Consider the following 22,074-nt stretch of genomic DNA (forward strand, 5'->3'; position numbering starts at 1 on the left):
AGCTTCTTCTTAGGATTTAGGATTTTCCCACGTAGCTTTTTTCCAAGTTAGGAAAATCACTAACAATACTCTTTTAGGTTAGGAATTTACTTTCTCAGCCTAATAGAGTAGTTTCTTAGAACACATATCCCATCATTTGAAATAGTATGGGTTCCATCCTATATTCAATCTTAGCCATCCAATCAATGTCTAAATGGTCCTACTGAATGGCTTGGATTGAATGTAAGATCACTACAAGAAAATTGTTAATTAGCGACGGAAATTAGCGACGGAAAAAATCCGTCGCTAATTAGCGACAGATTAGCTAGAGATAGAATCTGTCGCTAATTCGCGACGGATTAGCGAGGAAACAAATTTTATCGCTACGCCGTCGCTACTTAGCGACGGATTAGCGACTAAATTTTTTGTCGCTACTTTTTATTACAAGAACACCATTTTAGCGATGGATTTAGAGAGGGAACTCTGTCGTCGCTAATCCGTCGCTAATTAGCGACGGCGTAGCGACATAATATATTCCGTCGCGTTTTTTGTATTTTGATTTAGCGACGGCTTAGCGACGGAATGTTTCCGTCGCTAAGCCGTCGCTAAATGTCGCGTAAATCCCTAATCCCATCCCTCTTTCTCTTTTTCCTGTTTCGCTGTATTGCTCCCGCCCGCCGCCCTCTCCCTCCCGCCGCCCGTCGGCTCTCGCCACCGTCCGGCCGCCGCCGCCTCGCCGACGATCCTCGCTGCCGACCTCCCTGCTTGGCTAGCGGCTGCGCCAGGGACCCCGAGCACCGGCGACCCGCCGCCGACCTCTTCCTCCTCCCTGCTGTTCCTCCCTATGGCTGCTGCCGGGAGGTGTTGTCTCCCCTTCGGTCGCCGGCGACTCGCAACCGGCGTCCTCAGCCGCCGACGACCGACGATCCTCCCTGCAGCCACCTCTTCGCCTTCGCTCTGAGTTCCGGCGACCCAGTGGCCCCCGAGCTTCGCTCCAGGTCTCCCCCTCTCTGCTGTCGACTGCGTCGGCCACCAGCGACCTCGCCAGCCGCCGCTCCCCGTCCATCGCTCGCCAGCCGGCGCTCGCCAACTGCCGCTCCCTGTCAACCTCCCACCACCGTCCAGCGACGCGCATGTAATCTTCTTCTTCTTCTTCTTCTTCTTCTTCTTCTTCTTCTTCACGCTGTACGTTAGCAAAATCTGTTCACAAAAGGGGAGCAAAAGAAAAAAGAAAAGATTAGATAAGACATCTCCTTTATTAGAATAACTAGAGGAAACTTATCCAAATGAGCTGGTTCAGACTCACTTGAGCTCCCGATGAACCACTTCACACTCTCAAGCTTGCACGAATGAAAAATATCCATGCTTGAACAAAGCAAGCTTGGATCAATCATTATCCAGACCTAATTTAGGGCATAAAAAGAAAAGTTCAGCAAAAGAACTGTCTATTACCCTAATTTTTTAGGAGAACATCTCCCCAAAAGTGGCAGAAAACATGGGGGAATTTCCGATGTGTTTGATGTTTCATATGGACAACAGCAGAAAAGGAAAAGTTTTATCTTGGGGGGTATTTCACCCGCACCAACAAACGTGCCCTTATGAACAATGTGCATAAATACCTCACTCATTCAGTATCTTGATTCTTGCCTCACATTTTAACCTAATCAACTAACTATTTTTCATAGATATTTGAGGTGGAAGTGCGAGATGTCACAATACCGCATTATTTTGTTGAATAGATAGTATTTCCTAAATCCAACTTCGGATTAAGAAATGGTGGGACCAAAGTGTTTTGGTCTGAACTTTTTGTAATCAACAAGAATTACATGTACCTCCAATTGCCTATCTTTTAGATTTGAGGAACAAAATGACAGGGTGACACCAAGAAGAAGAACATTCAAAATTGATTCCGATCTTCTTGAAACTAACAAATTGAAAACACTAAGAAGAAGAACATTCAAAATTGCTTTCTAAGTAGTTCAGATTAGAAATTGTCTATGACTTTATGTTAGTCGACTGGTTCAATATGTTATAGCCGGTTTGTTAAATTAGCATCTTCTAGTTAGATTTGGCTTAACATATATACTATTTTTCTTTTCTCTTCTTTCAATTAGTTAGAGTTGTTTTAATTTGTTTTAATTTTTTTAGTTAGTGTTTCATCTTGTTTCATGATTAGTTAGTTTGTTACTTAATTTGTTTTGTTTTTGTGCAGATTTTTCAACGGAACCAACTCGTGCTCGGCCACCTGTGGTAAGTAAATGACAAAAACAATGCAAATCGGGTAAATACCCGTGGTGAGTAAGTGATGCAAACGTATCACATGTTATTTAATTTATTGAATGCAGCACTTTATTGTTCACACACTCACTTAGTTGTTGATATCTAGGACTGCTTTGTTGGAGTTCGGAGATCATGCTAAGCATGATTTTAATGTAGAAATATGGAAGTGTTCTTATTTTTGGAGTACGGAGTCCATGCTAAGCATGGTAGTAGTTAGTGAGATATTGAAGTGTGTTTGCTGCAGGTACATGTTTGCCATTTATTTGATATGAATGATTATGATGTATTGCAATGTTTGATGTAATTGTATTCATGCAAGCATGTAGTTACTTTCAATTTGATTTTGACTTCCATGTGAAATTTTATAATAAAAGTATGCTTCAAATGATTGTATCGTGTCATTAATAGTTTGCACATGAAAATATTAAGTTATCAATGCATGCATCAAAATTCTTGTTATTGTTTGACATAGTATATTGCATGATAAATTTGATATTTTCTTCATCGTAGCATTCTGATTGTTTTTTTCTTAATTCGTTAGGATACTATTCGTAACATTTAGATTGAGGCATGGAAGGAAGCCTTGCTGGTTTGATTGTCATCGTCGATTTCTATCCAGCGATCATCCGTTCCGACGTCAAAAGAATGCATTTACAGCAGGCACAACTGAAACGAAAGGTCCATCCTCAAGATTGTCTGGCATAGAGATTTTAAGAAGATTGCGATACTTTCCAGATGTATTAACAGATGCCTGCAGTCCTACACCCTTCCGTGGATTTGGGAAGGAACACAATTGGACGAAAAAATTTATGTTTTGGGAACTACCGTATTGGCCGACCCTATTGATACGACATAATTTGGATGTGATGCATGTAGAGAAAAATGTGTTTGATAATGTGTTCAATACAGTAATGAATATTAAAGGAAAAACGAAGGATAATCCGAAGGCCCGTATGGATTTAAAATTAATATGTAAAAGACTAGAATTGGAACTCAAAGAGTATAATGGCAAAGTACTGAAACCAAAGGCGAAGTACGTGCTCGGACCTGATCAAATAAAACATGTATGTCAATGGTTGAGACAACTGAGATTTCCAGATGGATATGTCTCTAACATTGCTCGGGCTGTGAAGATTGACGATGGACAGTTATATGGGTTGAAGAGCCATGATTGTCATATCTTTATGCAACGATTGATACCTCTAGCATTCCATGATATGTTAGACAAACCTATATGGGGGGTATTGTCTGAGTTGAGCGGATTTTTCAGAACATTGTGCGCATCGGAGGTCATTGTATCAGATGTAAAGAATCTCAAGGACTCTGTCATCACCACTGTTTGTCTGTTAGAAAATATATTTCCGCCAGCATTTTTCGATGTTATGGAACATTTGATCATACATCTGCCATATGAACTAAGGGTTGGTGGACCTGTGCAATATCGATGGATGTACCCATTTGAAAGGTATATGTTTTTTTATATTTGTCTCTTTAATGACAGATATTTAAAATTTGAAATGTATATTCTTGTCAGATGCATGCTCGACCTAAAAAAAAAGGTTTGTAATAAAGCAAGAGTAGAAGGGTCTATTTGTGAGGCGTACACTTTAGAAGAGATTTCAAATTTCTCATCTATGTACTTCGAACCTCATATTCCAACACGTTACACATGCCCGCCCCGTAACGATGATGGAGAACAAGTAACTGTAGCTGACAAGCTGTCGATATTTCAACCACTTGGGCATGCATTTGGTAGTTGCCGATTAAGGCTATTGACAGATCGAGAGCAAGATGCAACACACATCTATATTCTTTTTAATTGCTCAGCGATCGACCCATACATCGAGTAAGTATATGTATATGCAACTCAATTATAAATCCTTTTATGTTCTATATGTGGATACATGACTCAGTAATATAAGTATTTGTGGTTTGCAGACGATTTGATCTGGAGTTGCGAAACGAAGTTTCATATCTCACTGATGCAGAAGTACAAAAAGAACGTGAAACTAAGTTTGTGGAGTGGTTGAAACAGTTGGTAAAGAAGCTAACATAAATTTTGTACTTATAAACAACACTAAGTTACTTAATTGATCGTGATCACAATCATTGTTTATGTTTGTGCGTAGGTTCGCAATGGTGATGTTAAAGATCAAGGAATATGTGATTTAGAAAATGGTCTGACCAAAGTTGTGCAATGCTACAACGGGTATATCGTAAATGGTTATCGATTCCATACAAAAGACTACGGTATAAACAAATCAACGATAAATAGTGGCGTGTGTGTCAAGGGTAGCAGCTACGGTGAAAATGAACATGATTACTACGGTGTTATAGAGGAAATAATGGAGTTGACTTACTTAGGCATGAATAACAGGGTTACGGTATTCAAGTGTCATTGGTTTGATCCAACTGCAACAAGACTCGACAAAGCTTCAGGCATTGTGGAGGTGAATCATAAATCCAGGTTTGGAACATATGAACCATTCATATTAGCCTCGCAAGCTCAACAAGTTTATTATACTTCATATCCGAGTATAAAAAAGTCAGATAGAAATGAATGGTGGGCAGTTTGCAAGGTGAAATCCAAACTATACCCCGAGTATGATCAGTTACAGGAAGATGAGTTAGCTGAAGACAGTGATTACTATCAATCAGATGATGTCTGTGACTTCGCTTATGGTCACGATGTTGCGCATGATATGCATGTCATATCTCCATTGGCTGATGAAACATTCATAGATGAATGTGATCCAAATGATGTACCAAGTGGATGGGCAAACAATGAAGAAGAAGAAGAAGAAGAAGAAAGTCAAACTAGTGACGAGGAAGAATTCTCAAGCTAGTGAGCAAAATCTTATACTACAAACCTCTATTTAAATGCATTGTAATACTTGATGTGAGTTGTATTGCAATACTTGGTGTGAATGATTAAAAATTTTATTTGAATGTATTGTAATACTTGATACGAATGATTCGAATGCATTGTAATACTTGATGTGAATGATTTCAATTATCTGAATGTATTATAATTTATGCAATTAACGAATGATTTGAATTAGTGCAATACTTGATGTCAATGATTTGAATTATTTGAATTCATTGCAATGCTTGATGTGAATGACTTGAATGCATTGTAATACTTGATGTGAATTATTTGAATGTATTGTATGACATATGTTATTTGTTAGAATATGGTTCATGGAGGTTATAGTGGTCGCTCATCCAGTAGTAGCCAGACTCAACCTTCATCTTCACGGGCTCCTGTGATAGGTATATCATATAACTAATTAGATGCTTGATTAGTTCAAATGCACATTCTGAGAATTGCTAATGTATTTTTTTACAGATGATGTTGCGCCTGTACACGACCTACCTACACCAGTTGATCACACAAGTCAACAGCCAACACAGGAAACAGGGTCTTCTCAGGCTGGCACAAGAAGACTCATTCGAATAGTGTATATCGATAATCGACCGTAAGTATTTTGTTTTCAATTATTGCATATCTTTTAAATATTTTATATTGATATTTACTGTGTAACAATTCATGTGCAGCACGAGGTTTGAGCCACAAGAAGTAGTACGGGAGATTAGGAATTCACTTCTTCAACATCTACCAGGACCAGTTGCTCAATGGAAAGAGTACCCAAAGGAGGTGTTAGACAGATTGTGGTCCTCATTCATGGTATACAGTTGTTCCTCATAGTTAATGTGTTTCATATTTAATTTATTTAAGCAATGTCTACTAACTTTCTGAAAATATTTGTAGGCTTTGAATCACTTTGCAACTACGGTGGAAGAAAATGATGCAAGGAAGGTGTGGCAGAAGGTGGCTGCCAATCGATTTGCAGACATGCTGCACACTATGAAGACTACAGCAAAAAAAGCATCTGGCGTAGTAGATGATCCATTACTGTGGAAGGGCCATGGTCCTATTACTATCAGGAGAGATTACTGGGATGAAATATGCGATAAGTGGGTGGGAGATGCATTTAAAAATCGCTCTGCGAAGGCTTCACAAAATCGATCGAAGATGCCCGAAGCCCATCTACACAGGTGGATCTAAGACATTTGGGAGCCACCTAAAGAAAATGGTAACTCATCAATATATAATATTAATTTTATAAGTATTGTTGCAAACTTGTGTACTAAATCTTTTATCATTTAACTTCGCAGGAAGCAGAAAAAGGAGGCAGTGTACCATATAAGGATGTGTTTGTAGAAACACATAAACGGAAGACCACGGGAGTCTTCGTATCAGAGAAGGCGAGAACGACAACGGTATGCATTAATTCTATTAATAATCATTGCAATATATATGCAAGTTATCATAATGTTATCATTAATTATTAATGAATACTTTAAACATTATTTTGTAGGAGGCATATGAGCAACAGATGGTAGAGCGATATGGCGAAGACGCTACTCAGCATCCATCATTTGATCCTACAGCATGGGTGACTGCAGCAGGTGAACCCAAAAAAGGTCGCGTGTTCGGGTTTTGGAGTAATATGAACACTTCACCAGTTATTGGTTCTTCCAGTTACGGCTCACCGACTTCTTGCGCCGACATAAGCTCCAAACAGCCGACTATTCTTTCCGGTGATGATGTACGCGAGATCATTAATGAATCACTGAATAACTACTTCCAATACACCGTCGCCCCCTTTCTCCGAAATGAGATCAAGGCCGCTGTTCAGGATAGGGGATCTTCGATTCCAGGTCCCTCTCAGGTATAATCACATATATAGTTTTTTTGACTGTCTTAAAGCACATCTGAGCATGGTAGAATCACATATAGAGTTTTTCTAGATGCCTTAGAACACATATGAACATGCTATAATCATATATTCAATTTTTTTACTGCCTTAGCACACATATGAGCATGATAGAATCACATATAAAGTTGTTTTGCCTGCCTTAGAGCACATATGAGCATGCTATATTCACATATTCAATTTTTTTACTGCCTTAGCACACATACGAGCATGATCGAATCACATATATAGTTTTTTGCCTGCCTTAAAGCACATCTGAGCATGGTAGAATCACATATATTGTTTTTTTATATGCCTTAGAACACATATGAACATGCTATAATCACATATTCAATTTTTTGACTGCCTTAGCACACATATGAGCATGATAGAATCACATATATATATATTTAACTTTTTGTCTGCCTTAGAGCACATATGAGCATGATAAAATCACATATAAAGTTTTTTTGATTGCATTAAAACACATATGAGCATGCTATAATCACATATTCAGTTTTTTGACTGCCTAAGAACACATATGAGCATATTATAATCACATATTCTATTTTTTGACTGCCTTAGCACACATATGAGCATGCTATAATAACATATAGAGTTTTTTAACTGCCTTAGAACACATATGAACATGTTATATATCATTTATGATAGAATCACATATAAAATTTTTGGCTTTGCCTGCCTTAGAGCACATATGAGCATGCTATATTCACATATTCAATTTTTTTACTGCCTTAGCACACATATGAGCATGATCGAATCACATATATAGTTTTTTGCCTACCTTAAAGCACATCTGAGCATGGTAGAATCACATAGAGTTTTTTTAGATGCCTTAGAACACATATGAACATGCTATAATCACATATTCAATTTTTTGACTGCCTTAGCACACATATGAGCATGATAGAATCACATATAGAGTTTTTTTATTGCCTTAGATCACACATGAGCACATGATAGAATCACATGTAGTGTGTAATTTATTTCATTATATTTTGTTTATCAATACTGACTGTTTTTTTCTTGTGTAGGATGCTAGCGATAATCAGGGTAGTGAAGCTGAAGGGACAGATAAAGACAATGAACAAGAAGACGCACAAAATCTTGGCGATGATTAGAGGACTGTGTTGAAGAAGTTCTATTTTTTTTATTTTTCCTAATTGTAATTGTTGAATTGTAAATAATTAAACTTTTTAATTTTAAGGTGGAACGATTAATTATTATAGATACTTGTTATATGAATTTTTTTGTGTGGTTTGTTTTTTATTTACAGGAAATATAAATTGTACAGAAAATAGAAATTGTACAGTTCTCGGTAATTAATTTTTAAATATTTTTTTTTTATTTTTTTTCGTGTTTGCGACGGATTAGCGACGGATGATTCCGTCGCTATTCATATTAATCTAGCGACGGCTTAGCGACGGAACCATCCGTCGCTATTCATATTAATCTAGCGACGGCATAGCGACGGAATTAAATCCGTCGCCAAGCCGTGGTCGCCGTTTAGTACCGGCGGATTGGCGACGGAATATAGCGCTCGTTATTCCGTCGCAATTAGCGACGGACCTGGCGACGGAATTATTCTATCGTCAGTTAGCGTCGAAATATTCGCGACGTAAGCATACTGTCGCCTCATTGTCGCTAATCCGTCGCTAACCATGTTAGCGACGGATTCACGACGGAATGTGGTCGTCGCTAATCTACTGCTTTGTTGTAGTCGATGGAACTCATCCTATTTCAAATTATGGGATCCGTGTTTAGTTTCTTACAAGAGAAAGTCTTTTCCATGAAAATCTATTCAGAATATGAAAATTTTGCTTAATTACTCTCTCAACACTTGTGCAAGGAGACTACTAAATTGCCAATGCTAGCAGGGGCTAGGGCTTCTCTAAAGCTTGGGTAAGTTGTCGGCCTTTTCTATTGCATTTTCTTAAGATTTTGATTATGAATGAGGCTTTTGCTAACTCACACATTCATTTATTGTTTATCTTGAATCTTAGGGTGTCTACTACCTAGGAATTATCTGACAGGTGTTGAAGAGACCCAAAGAATCTAGGAAAAATAGTTCACATAGGAAAATCTCAACCTTATTGAAGTTACACATCATTATAGTAAGGGAAAAGGTTTCAACTCATACCAGTGATGAGTCCATCACTTCTTGAAAACAGAGGCGAGTTTTTAAAGAAAATCTAAATAGAAATAACCATACTATATGGCAAAAATGATGCATTTCTATAAATTCTTCACAATGTACCAAATTCGTCGAATGGACAATATTTCATGTTACCATTTTTTTTTTGCTGGTTTTACCCTTTGCCGGTGCAATTTTTTTTTTATTTTCGCACGACATGACACTAAAATATTACACTGACGTAACTCATCAACAAAATCATAATGAAGGTTGCAAAAAAGTTTGCAAAATTTGAAACAATTTGTGAAACTTGTGATGTGTCTTGTGCGATCACTAGTGAAAATCATAAAATTTGCGAAAGTCTAATAATTATGAAATTGTTGATGAGTATCGCATAAAGTATTGCGAAAGTCTAATATTGTGCAATTTTTTATTCCAATCATACCTGTATCGCGCAATTACTTTTTCTTGTGAAATTCTGTCTCATATAAATGACACTTCATTTCTCAACCCATTTTTTCATATGAATGCCTTATTTTGCAACACCTAGCGTTCTTGTTGTCCCCAACCGGTTATCACCAATCATTCTGGCGATCTTCTGGCGACATTCTGACAACATTCATGCCAATATTCCGGCAGGCAGGGACTTTGCAAAAATCTCTCATCGACACTGGTTCACCAATGGTACAAGTCCTCAAATTTTAGCCCTCCTCCAGCAAGCTTTTTGGTGAATCTCCTGTGAATATTCTGGTAAAACCATAAGCATAAATTGGGTATGGCTCAAAAAAGTAGACCCACATAGGTTAATGGGTTTGGGTTTCAGCTAAAGTCTTGATGCCATCGTTATTATAGACATAATTACCTGCCAATAAAAATTATATAAATTAACATAATCAATTGTTTATTAAGAAGATTATATGCTAACAAAATAAAAGCTTAATAGCTAATTCTAAATAATGTCAAAATCTGTATAAAATGAATACATCCACACCAACCAAACATTTTAAGTTGAAACAAAAAAACAATAATATATCATATTCAAAATGTGTCAAATTCAATGTGTTCTCGAGTACTATTTTGGAATTCACTTCAACCCAGCAATTTTCATGAAAAGGGTAATAAGAAGTATAATGAAAAATGAATTAAAGTTTGGATTACTAAAATACAATACATATTAATTTTAAGGGTATCAACATCATAAAATGTTTAATTGAATGTATAATAATTTGTCAATTAGAAAGTTTCAGATCGATCAGGTACGAAGCAGGTTCGGGTACAGAGCGGGTTCAAGTGGGTTCGGTTTTAAAACATGGAGAACCATTTGGGTCTGGTTACATAATTGGGTCGGGTACATTCAGGTTTGAATCTTCATTTATAATACCAGAGGCCCGACCCATTTTCACTAGGAGACTATATTTAATTTGAACCTGACACAAACCCATGGGTCCACCAATATGGGTTCTAGTCGGGTATACCCGGCCCAGTTACACCCCACAATGGACATGTAGTGATATACCATATGAAAGAGCTTGTTCAAATGCACCTATTTATCCAGAAAAGAAGGAAAAGTTGGGATACATGCATCGTTTATATTTCCATTAAGTGGGTTCTATTAGGAACTGTTTTATCCATAAACCCCTATGTTATGAAACTAGCTATGAATCAAACTCGATGGACAAGAATAAATTGAGCTTAAACAGACACATTCATTTATACACCCGAAGAAAAATGATATCTCATAGCCAGGATATGAACGTCTAACAAACTCTACTTTTTTGCAATTATTTTTTTTAGATAATCCAAGGAAAAAACCATATTCTTCGCCTATATTGGCTGGCCTCCGGTTGGTAAAAGCCTTAAGGTCCCCTTGCCTACCAGGTAGGGGTGTCAGCGGGTCGGGTTTCATTCAGACTCAGGTGAAACCAAACTTGGACCCGATTTACGAGTAAGGTATGTCTAATTAGGTTCACTATAAGAAAAACCATACCCGGACCCAATAAGAACTACGTGAACCAGACCCATTAAAATCATATTTTTTGTCATAAAGATTTGTGGGTCTTAATCGAAACTCGGGTCGGGTTCAGGTTTGGTATAAAATTTCACAAACTATACCCGGGTCCATGTATTGATCAAACCTTCTGGTCCGAACCTGGGTCTTATTATTTATCACCATACCCGGACCCTATAGGGTCTGGGTTTGTGAGTGCACACAAATATCTCTTAAGAGAAAAAGAAGTACCTTCACTAACATCGGTCTGGTTGGATCTTGCCAAATATGAATCTGAATCCAGAATGTAAACAGTAGATATGAATATGAATTAGATTGAATCTGGATAGAAAATAAATGTGGTAAAATACTAGATCAGGAGAAAATAATACGAAAACAAGCTATTTACTTGTAGAAAAATGTAATCGAGGTGGATTTTAAATAGGATCAATATAAAATACAACCTAAAACATTGATCTGAATTGGTAAGTAGTTCAATTGAAGAAACTGAACCCGATCCTAATGCACATTCAAACCTTACTTAAAAGATCCATATCCAAAGAAATGGCATGCATCACGTTGTTTGGTTTTTTTAATAGTCAAGCTGGGGTTAGGCAGACCCCCTACTACTTAAACAATGTGCCATTTAAATTCCAACACAACTAACAACTCTTTTTGTACTATATCAAAGTTGTCGGTATCGGTCAGGTGTTGTTTGGCCAAAGATTTAGGTGAATCGGCCCGATACTAATTCTCAAGTGAATCGTTCTGAATTGGCTACAAAAATAATTTAAAAAATCATAATGGTGACACGTGTTAAAATCATTAAAATAGTTTTAATTAATTTTTAAGTATTTTTTTTTACATTTATAAAAAAAGTAGCTGATTCAGGAGGTTAGTATCGTATCAATTTTCTACCGATACGATACTCATCGGCCGATTCAGGCTGATACTGACAACTGACATTTAAATAGAATTGTTTTCGCGTATGCCTAATAGGCATGAGGTCCAGTGGACGCTACCAGTTGGGATTGTTAGAAATGATAAAATACAGTACACCACCCTCTCTGCCTTCCTCCTCTCTCTCCCCGTTTAAACACACCCCCCGTGCCTTTAAAAGGGCACAGAGGGCCCAACCCTCTCTGCCTTCCTCTCCTCCTCCTCTCTCCCCGACTGCGCCTCCCCTCTCACCGCCGCCCACGTCCCTCTTCGCTCTCTCTCCTCTCCCGTCGCCGACCTCCTCTTCTTCCTCCCCCTCCACAACTCTCTTCTCCCCTGACCGTGAGTTCGTTTTCTCCTTCTTGAAAGTTAGGGAAGTTGCGTTATCCGACGAGTTACGGATGAGATTCGCGTTTTTTTTTTTTTTTTGCTTCTCTTTAGCATTGTTTAGTAGGACGGCCACCGGAAATCTGAAAACTCGTCGGAACATTCTCCGTGACTACGTGTTTTTCTCTTGGATGTAAATTAGAGAAATGAGCGCGTTCTTGAAGAGAACCGTTATCGAGATTTTTGTTTCTTTAGTTCTTCTTGTCGTTATTACTGAGTAGAATTCGGTTCTGAGTTTGACTTTCAATTGAATCGTTGCGTGCGATAGAGTGACCTCTTTGGTGTAAGCATTGTCCAACTTTCGAAACTCATCGTTCCTCTTGAGTTTTCCGATGATGATTACTAGACGATATTGATTTTTCTCCTTGTCTCCGAATTCTGGTTTTAGGAATCTTAGTTTGAGAGATCTTGAATTTTTTTGCTGAGATTTACATAACTATGCACAATATGAGTGAACATGATGGAAGTTTGCTCCGAGAGTCACTGCAGCTTTAGTGTGGAAAGGCATGCGGTAATCGTGAAATTTTGCGACTGATAATCCGGCGGAAACTTGAGAAAACTGTAATGATAGAATAACGCACATCTGCACTTGCCTTTCTTTTCTGTTTTGCGAAAGGAGGCGCGGTGAAAGAAATTCCAGTAAATCGTTGGAGAACTTCTGAAGAAATAAGGAGCAAAACTTCCAAATCAGGGAGGAAAATTTAAAAAAAAAAAAAAAAAAACAGCTATGGGATAAGAAATGCGAAACCTGGAGCGAATATTTAAAGAGAACAAATCAAATATCAACTCAAAAGGTGATATATGCGTCTTTTTGAAAAGGGTAGTGAAGAAAAGACGGTGGTATTAGGAGATTCTTATTGTTCCTTTTTTGGCTCTGAATATTTACCTTTTTGCTAGCTAATCTGACGAAATTTCCAAATGTTTCATGTTGTGACTTCCTTAAATCTCTAGAGCGGTCTGCTTTCGTTGTTGAGCTGGAAGTACAGGCTTGAAGACAAAGATAACATAATTATTGCGTTTATTTTTTCTTTGTGATGAGTCCAATCTTAATTTATTTTGATGCAGATCCATTGTAATTCACTTCATTTTGACGTTTCATATCATAATAATTCTGGCATATGCTGTGGTTACCTTCTTAAATTGTTCTGGTATTTCATGTCTTAACTTCAGCTTCTAATGTGGCTTTGTGATGTAGGATTTCTCCAGATTTGGTTCTCCTCTTCCCTTGAAATGGAAAATATTATTATTAGACATTTTTCATATTCATAACCAAAAGATTGAAAACTTTCATGATGATGATGATTTTTCCTTTAGTTTGGTGTTTTTTTTCTTCTTAACGTAACCATTGCTTGTGGATCATTTCCTTTTTTACAAATCGGAGAAAGATAACTGAACCCAAATAACTGTTTTAGAGGGATACAGTTATCGCTTTCCTAAGGACAAGGAGTCCTGGTATATATGGCAGTGAGGTTTAACATGTATCATCCATACATCATATTGCAAAATTATTTTTATTAGATGTTGACTATTGCTATAACCTCCCTCTGCAGAAAGAAAGAAAGCATTTTTCGTCTTTGTTTGAGGAAAAAAAAATGGACAATGGACAAGAACTGGAGTGGCTTGAAGCTCAAAGGATCGTAATTAGTCAAGATCTAGTTGCGGTTGCCAAACAACAATTGCTGTTTCTTGAGGCAGTTGATAGAAATCGATGTCTGTATCATGGTCCTGTTTTAGACAGAGCTATCCACAGGTGATTGCTCTTATTTCATTGTAATCTCGTTGTGTTCCTTGCATATTTCTCTGAAACCACATGCATCTTTTTAGATGCACAATCACCTCGATATGCATGAAAACTTCATATTGATTTCAGACAGCCATGTTCAGACATTGTGATGATCAGTTACAGGAGGAATTCACTATATTTTCCTCTCTTCCTCTGCTACAAAGCTGGTTGATAGACTGACTTTTCTGAGTTATGTTTTTTATAATACTGAATTTTCAGGTACAAGAATTACTGGCTTCCCTTGCTTGCTAAGCACCATGAGTCCAAGGTCACGAAAGGGCCATTGGTTGTGCCTCTTGATTGTGAATGGGTTTGGCATTGTCATAGGCTTAATCCGGTAAGCCCTTTAATGACTTATGTTTTTGCGTGTAATCCTTCCGCCGATGGAACTAGCAACAATTTAACCATCGGTCTGTTTGCAGGTGCAGTACAAATTGGACTGTGAAGAGTTCTATGGAAGGACCCTTGACAATCATGATGTGCAGTCTACCGTGAAAGGGTCTTCCAAACAAGAAACTTCTCAACTTTGGTGTAGTTTATATCCAGAAGAACCGTATGAGCTTGATTTATGCTGCTATTCCCAAGAAAATATTGTTGGAAAGGTTTCTGATACTGTTGCATCCATTAGATATGACTTTGTTGCAGCCGTTAAGAGGCAGAGCTCTTTTTCATACCAGGTAACTTCTGTTTCTTTTGTTCAATAGAATCAATACCCTTGAGTATGTCCTTTTTATCTTTGTCTCACCTATCCATGATTATTGGTTTTTAATGCCCAAGGTGGTTTCCAGATAATTTCTTTTCTGTGATCCTTTTTTTACCTTTTCTGCTACCTTTCTCGTCTGTTTGGATCCCGTATTGTTTTCCTTTTAGCTTTCTGGAAGTGTGTTGCACTAATCATTGCAGAGTTTTTATCTCATTAGGAATTGTAAGTTACGTGCCTATTTTTGTGGACAGGTAGCTACACCTTGTATGCATGATGTTCTATTTCTTGAAGAAGCTGTAGCGAGGTATAAGGGCTTCCTGCATCTGATCAAGAGAAACAAGCAAAAGTCTGTGCGGCGATTCTGTGTGCCAACTTATGATATTGATTTGATATGGCACTCACACCAACTGCAGCCGGTTTGTTACAACAAAGACCTGGTTCAAGTGCTTGGGAAGGTATTGGAGCATGATGATACGGATTCTGATCGGTCCAAAGGAAAGAAGCTTGATGTTGGGTTCTCTGGTACCACCAAGCAGTGGGAGGAGACATTTGGCAGGAGGTATTTGCGGGCTGGTGCAATGTACAGAGGCAATCCTCCCTCTCCAGTGGTGGTCAATCCTATCTTATCTGCCAGTATGAATGAAAAGGTTCCTGAATGTAGGAAATATGAGAAGTTCCTTGATCTTCCACAGGTTAAAACCATTCAGGTATTCTTTATATTTTTGCCTCTTCTCAGATTTGTCGTTTATCTGTTTATGCCATCTCTTGCTTTTGAATCTGAGATTTAAGCACAAGTTATGAAAGTATTTGGTTGTGCTGGAAAGTGGACAAACCTTTGTTATCTTGCAGCTTTCATGTACACTGAATAATTTTCTGCTGGTGGCCACATTTATTATGTTCGGGGGTCGCAGGTGGCCCACATGTGTGCTCGTCGGCCTAATCCATACCCTGCTTGATAGCATTAAAAAGGAAAAAGAAAAAGGCCTTTGACAAAAAAAAACGATGAGAAGAACATGGTTTTTTCAATAGTTGGAAAAGTTCAGTCATTTTTGTGAAATAATGTCGATGACCTCATTTGAGATGTCCTTGCACAATTTTATTGATAACATCAAAGGTACTTTCTTCATGTTGAAGTCCTGTTTTAGATTTCAATACTCAAATGGTCTGGCAGCTAAGAGCTGAAAAGAAAAAAGGAAAGAGAAGCGTATAAAAAAGAAGTTTCAAGCAAGTTCAAGCAAACCTTAAATCATTTTGTTATTTACATTTATTCTTATCTCCAGAATTATGTTCAGGAGTTATTAGTGTCAAATATCCTAGTCCCTGCCCCTCCCCAACCCCCTCTTTTTTTTCTCCTTTTGTCCTTTCACCTTCTCCTCCACATGTTTGATTGGTATGCTTAATTCATGTTTATGCTTTCGCGCAGGTAACTTTGGAGATTGTGAGGGTAAAAAATCTTATACCAGATCCCAAGGGCTCACTATTTGTCAATTGCAGTAAACACCAACCTGACTTGTTTTTCAGTTCTTACAGTAGAATAGGTATTGAATCTGAAATTGGGGAGAAGCGAGTATCTGCATTCCAGTGTGAACCTAATGGGGAACTTGTTTTTGAGCTTGTATCTTACATCCCTTCTAGTCTTCCTCTGAGTAGGCAGCTGAAAACCATAGGAACGACCTCTGTATCCCTGCAGGATTTGGTTAACTCATCATCATTTTCTGTAGAAAAATGGTTTGAATTGTCAAGTGATGCTGTAGTTGCAGGATGTGAGCCAGTTTACTTGCACATCGCTGTCTCTGTCACTGTTCCAGTTATTGCACCACATGTATTTCACATGTCCCAGTCTGGTCAATATGCATTAAACTCATGTTTCAATCCACTTCTGGGGAGGATTCAGCGGCTCAAGTTCTGGACTCGTTTTGTAGATAATAAGGGAAATGAGATTATTAGCATCCAGATGAGGTGAGGCACGAAGTTACTTTTGTGTTTATGTTAAGACTCATGAGCCAGTCAATATTCACAGATATACATGCATATGTGCATGCAAACACCAAAAACACATGCACACACTTGTGGGTTAAAATATGCACATGCATTGACCATATTCAATAGAAGCAAAGTCTCATAAAAGGATAATCATTCACTTGTATAAAGAGATCATATCGTGAATTCAATTTTATTTTGAAGAATGCTAGTCTTTCTTCAAGTAGCATGGTATAGGATCTCTATTGGATAGGGTGGTCTCGAAAGCTAGATTTTTAATGCTAAGATTTGTACATCGTCAATGATGTTAAGATTGATTTTTGTATAGGATCAGTCTTTCTTGCTTATGGAACCAATTACTTCTCTCTGTCTCAAGTTTGGATGGTAGACTTCAGCGATTACTTATAATTTGACATTATTCTTTTAGGGGATATCCAGTGCATTGCACAAGTTTATATTCCCTGTAGAAAGGTTCAATGCCTGTTTTCTTGCAAATGGTGAAATAATTGTTATTGAAACATATAAACGTCTCTCACATCTTTTGAGAGGTTAAGCTTACTGGTTTTTCCATCCGATAAATTTCCTCCATAAATGAAGCGCCACCTTAAATATCTTAGGTTAACGTATTTGATTGGTAAATTTAGGATCGACATGATTTTATGCACATCCAACTAATTTTCTACAGTGGGCAAAGACGAAAGAAATTGATAATGTAAAAGAATCATTTTTACCAGATACGTTGCCAGGGTGCTGCAATAGCATGCTGCATTTGGCAATGCATTTACAACCTCTGCCTCCTCCAGATAGCCCTCACAAGTTTTCCCGTAAAAGACTATATCTTTCCAAATTGTACTCTAGTGCCCCAACTATTTTTCTTCTTGGCTATGAACCCAGGTGCAATGGTGCCCTCTAGAATCAAATTATTCTTGACTCCCCAAGGTTCCGTCTGACGTGGCCTGCCGATGATCCGGTCTGTATTGAGCCTTTCAAAAAGACCTAGGTTTTTGAAAGCTAAGAACTGGAAAGTTTCTCGACTTCTCTGCAGATTTAGTTGAGGAGATAGTGTGAGATTGCTTTAGTTCTTTTTGTAGTCCCCAGAAGATCAATAGTGAGCTTTTGACATGCATAGATATACCATGATTATGATTTGTAAATCTTTGTTCTTCAAAAATTATTTTAAAGAGCAGTATATCTTCGTTCTGGAAGAATATCAAAATATTTCTATCATTGCTTGTTCATTTTTTTTCCCATTTCAAGTGATGATGGTGCTTATTTTCAATTACCAATTTTTGGTACATCAGACGAACATTTTTTCTTTAATCGTCTCAGAAACTTGAAGAAAGCAGAGACAGACAATGCCCATTCCCAAAAGAGAGAAATAGTTGGTGTATCAGGATGTTCAGCGGAAGAAAGGATCCTTGCTAATGAGTTGATTGAACATAACAATCTTACAAAATGGTCATTGATCAACTCTGATTGGTGCCTTCAGCTGGAGAAGGAAAAAGGTGTCAATGGTCACGTTATTGAGTTTCATGGTCGCCGGGTGGTAAGTTTCCTTCCTGTATCTTAATGTAGTGTATAACCCATGAATAAGCCGGCTATATGAGCACTTTCCTTTCTTGGCTCATACCTTTCTTCCAAGCTCATGTGTTCACTTTTTCTCAGCATCTACGTAAAGTTGTTACTATGAAAACTCGAATTCTTGGTTCAACAAATTTTGAGAATAAACGGCAAAGTGTGGTTAAGTCTATTCTTAATTTTGCCATGTAATGAAACTACCCTAAACGAATAACTGACATGCAGCAATATGTAGAATTTGTGTGTTTTCCTGCTTCATGTTTGCAACACTAGATTCAATTTTTAATTTGTTCATGCCTGTATAGTTTCCATGATCCAATCTTATTTACCTGACTTGGTTCAAATTATCGTTGACTTTGTTCTTTGACACAAGTTTGTAGTAAACTGTTTGTCCTTTGAGATGAGTTTTTAATAAACAAAACTTAGTAGTAGTTGAATTTTTTCCTTAAACATGAACATGTAATTCATTCAGAGTGGTGAACATTTTCTTAGTGCCAAAGAAATAGGTTTCCTCTCTCTGTTAGCTCTTAGTTTTGATATTTATTTTTCTCTTTTTTTTCCAATATTTGAGGTGTTGCATTTGAACTGGTTCTTGAAAAACAAATGGGTTGGTGAATTTCCTGCAAGCATCATTATATGTATCATTTCCCTTTGGCATGATCAACCTTATGATTTGCCTCACGATGTTTAACTTGACCATAGTACTTCTTGTTCAAGTTAAAAGATAAAAACCAATATGCTCCAATCTGAAAAACAACAACAAAAACTTAGAAACATCATTAAGTTGCCTGTGGCTTTTCTTGCTTGCAATATTTTAAACTGTCATTTGGCCTGGTTGACAAAATATTGTGGTTCTTCTCATCGTTGGTCAAATTTGATTACTCACTATGCTGGGTGCTACGTTTAGCAGGTTAAACTCTTCCCTGGTAGAAGGCTAGATTTTGAGCTGGAGTGCTATAAGAAACAGAAAAATGAACAAGACTTCGTAACGGTGGTGGAATTTGCTTCGGAAGATCCATATGGCAAAGCCTTGGCACTGTTTAACTTGAAATCTGGCCTTCTCAAGGTAAGTCCTCCTGTCCTAGATTCTTCAAGGGACAGTATGGATTGCGCATCCATGTATGCTTGTGTATTGTCATTAAGGGCCTGACTACATTTCCCTTTTTCCCTTTTGGATGTTGTTCACTCCTATTATTGTGCAATGATGTATTTTTGTGATCCATCACAGATCAACCAAGAATGGTTTGTCTTGCCTGGAGTTGTTCTTGCCTTTATACTTTCAGATACGTTGAAAAAGGAAGGCTATCACAATTTTTTCACTAACAATAGCGGCACTTTGGAATCTTTGGCATCAGAAGAGGTAGTCACTGCTGAGAAAGGCCAAGACTGCGATGGTGCCTATGGAAAAGAGGGTGAGACTGTTGTTAAAAGTGGAGTATGTGGTGGTTGCGGTGGAAGCTGTGGTTCAGAACGCGGTAATGCAGTAAGTGGTGGCTACGGTGGAGGCTATGGCGGACAGTGTGGAATGGTATTGAAGAATGGTGGGGGGTGTGGTGGGGGTGGCTGTGGTGGAGAGTGTGGCATCATTACTGGTAGCATGTGTGGTAGTGGGAGGTGTGGCGGTGGTTGTGGTGGCAAGCTTGAAAGTGGTATATCACAAAAGAGTGGCGGATGTGGTGGAGGCGGCTGTGGAGGGCAGTGTGGTATTAGTACTGGGGAGTCTGGCAGCATGTGCGGTGGTGGGAGGTGTGGCAGTGGTTGTGGTGGCAAGCTTGAAAGTGACATATCAAAAAGGAGTGCCGGATGCGGTGGAAGCGGTTGTGGCGGGCAGTGTGGTATCAATACTGGGGAGGAGTCTGGCAGCATGTGTGGCGGTGGGAGGTGTGGCGGTGGTTGTGGTGGCAAGCTTGAGAGTGACATATCAGAAAAGAGTGGCGGATGCGGTGGAGGCGGTTGTGGCGGGGAGTGTGGTATCGGTATTGGGGAGTCTGGCAGCATGTGTGGTGGTGGGAGGTGTGGCAGTGGTTGTGGTGGCAAGCTTGAGAGTGGCATATCAGAAAAGAGTAGCGGATGCGGTGGAGGCGGCTGTAGCGGGGAGTGTGGTATCAGTACTGGGGAGTTTGGCAGCATGTGTGGTGGTGGGAGGTGTGGCGGTGGTTGTGGTGGCAAGCTTGAGAGTGGCGGATGCGGTGGAGGCAGTTGTGGCGGGGAGTGTGGTATCAGTACTGGGGAGTCTTGCAGCATGTGTGGTGGTGGGAGGTGTGGCAGTGGTTGTGGTGGCAAACTTGAGAGTGGCATATCAGAAAAGAGTGGCGGATGCGGTGGAGGCGGCTGTGGCGGGGAGTGTGGTATCAATACTGGGGAGTCTGGCAGCATGTGTGGTGGTGGGAGGTGTGGCAGTGGTTGTGGTGGCAAGCTTGAGAGTGGCATATCAGAAAAGAGTGGCGGATGCGGTGGAGGCGGTTGTGGCGGAGAGTGTGGTATCCGTACTGGGGAGTCTGGCAGTATGTGTGGTGGTGGGAGGTGTGGTAGTGGTTGTGGTGTCAAGCTTGAGAGTAACATATCAGAAAAGAGTGGCGGATGCGGTGGAGGCGGTTGTGGCGGGGAGTGTGGTATCGGTATTGGGGAGTCTGGCAGCATATGTGGTGGTGGGAGGTGTGGCAGTGGTTGTGGTGGCAAGCTTGAGAGTGGCATATCAGAAAAGAGTAGCGGATGCGGTGGAGGCGGCTGTGGCGGGGAGTGTGGTATCAGTACTGGGGAGTTTGGCAGCATGTGTGGTGGTGGGAGGTGTGGCGGTGGTTGTGGTGGCAAGCTTGAGAGTGGCATATTAGAAAAGAGTGGTGGATGCGGTGGAGGCGGCTGTGGCGGGGAGTGTGGTATCAGTACTGAAGAGTCTGGCAGCATGTGTGGTAGTGGGAGGTGTGGCGGTGGTTGTGGTGGCAAGCTTGAGAGTGGCATATCAGAAAAGAGTGGCGGATGCGGTGGAAGCGGTTGTGGTGGGGAGTGTGGTGTTGCCTTCTAAATCAGCAAAGAACCTGCTTCTGTAACCTGGGATTGATGCAGATCTGTTTCATTTTATCACTTGTTGTCGATAATAAGAAAACCAATCGTGGTGGCTAGTAAGTGGTTATGTTTCAAGTGTGTGTGAGACTTGCCTAAAAGGTTTTATATGCTTTGAAGATATTTAATTCAAATAATGACGTTATCATCTCCTTATCGATGGGATGATAAACGTAAAAGGTTGTGTTTATACTTATTGTTGTTAAATGAAGTTGTATACTTCACTCAAAAAAATAAAAAGGAAAATGAAGTTTGAGACATAATGATGGGACCAATTTCATTTATTAGGTGTTTCACTTGTGGAAATTAGCATAAAATGGTGTTGCGATCTTGTTCGATGAAATCATACAATGCTTTGTGGCTGCAACAATAAATTTTGATGCAACCGGTTTTACTGTTCTGATATATTTTCTACTCAAGTCCAACTGAGGTTTATCCTAGCTTGCTTGAAAAAAAAAAGAGAAAAAGAAAAGCTGCAGATTT

General features: G+C 39.1%; 1 protein-coding gene across 1 annotated transcript; it reads left to right on the forward strand.

Moving 5' to 3' along the window:
• Nucleotides 1-12,201: 12,201 nt before the first annotated feature.
• Nucleotides 12,202-21,831, forward strand: LOC149830383 (glycine-rich domain-containing protein 2-like). Its single transcript, XM_090016485.1, has 9 exons — nucleotides 12,202-12,442; nucleotides 14,038-14,237; nucleotides 14,490-14,607; nucleotides 14,693-14,947; nucleotides 15,225-15,680; nucleotides 16,397-16,932; nucleotides 18,283-18,499; nucleotides 19,442-19,597; nucleotides 19,760-21,831. Exons 2-9 carry the CDS (start codon nucleotides 14,080-14,082, stop codon nucleotides 21,551-21,553), a joined length of 3,690 nt encoding a protein of 1,229 aa, XP_089872611.1. The 5' UTR covers nucleotides 12,202-12,442; nucleotides 14,038-14,079; the 3' UTR covers nucleotides 21,554-21,831.
• The last annotated feature ends 243 nt before the right edge of the window (nucleotides 21,832-22,074 follow it).

Source organism: Nuphar pumila, chromosome 8 (assembly GCF_984573655.1).
Source record: "Nuphar pumila chromosome 8, dmNupPumi1.hap1.1, whole genome shotgun sequence".
Lineage (NCBI taxonomy): Eukaryota > Viridiplantae > Streptophyta > Magnoliopsida > Nymphaeales > Nymphaeaceae > Nuphar > Nuphar pumila.

Bases quoted from the DNA above. Each gene is read 5' to 3' on its own strand.
- LOC149830383 (XM_090016485.1), top strand. From the start codon at position 14,080: ATGGACAATGGACAAGAACTGGAGTGGCTTGAAGCTCAAAGGATCGTA. The intron at 14,608-14,692 runs GTAAGCCCTTTA...GTCTGTTTGCAG, and splicing joins ATTGTCATAGGCTTAATCCG to GTGCAGTACAAATTGGACTG. The intron at 14,948-15,224 runs GTAACTTCTGTT...TTTTGTGGACAG, and splicing joins AGAGCTCTTTTTCATACCAG to GTAGCTACACCTTGTATGCA.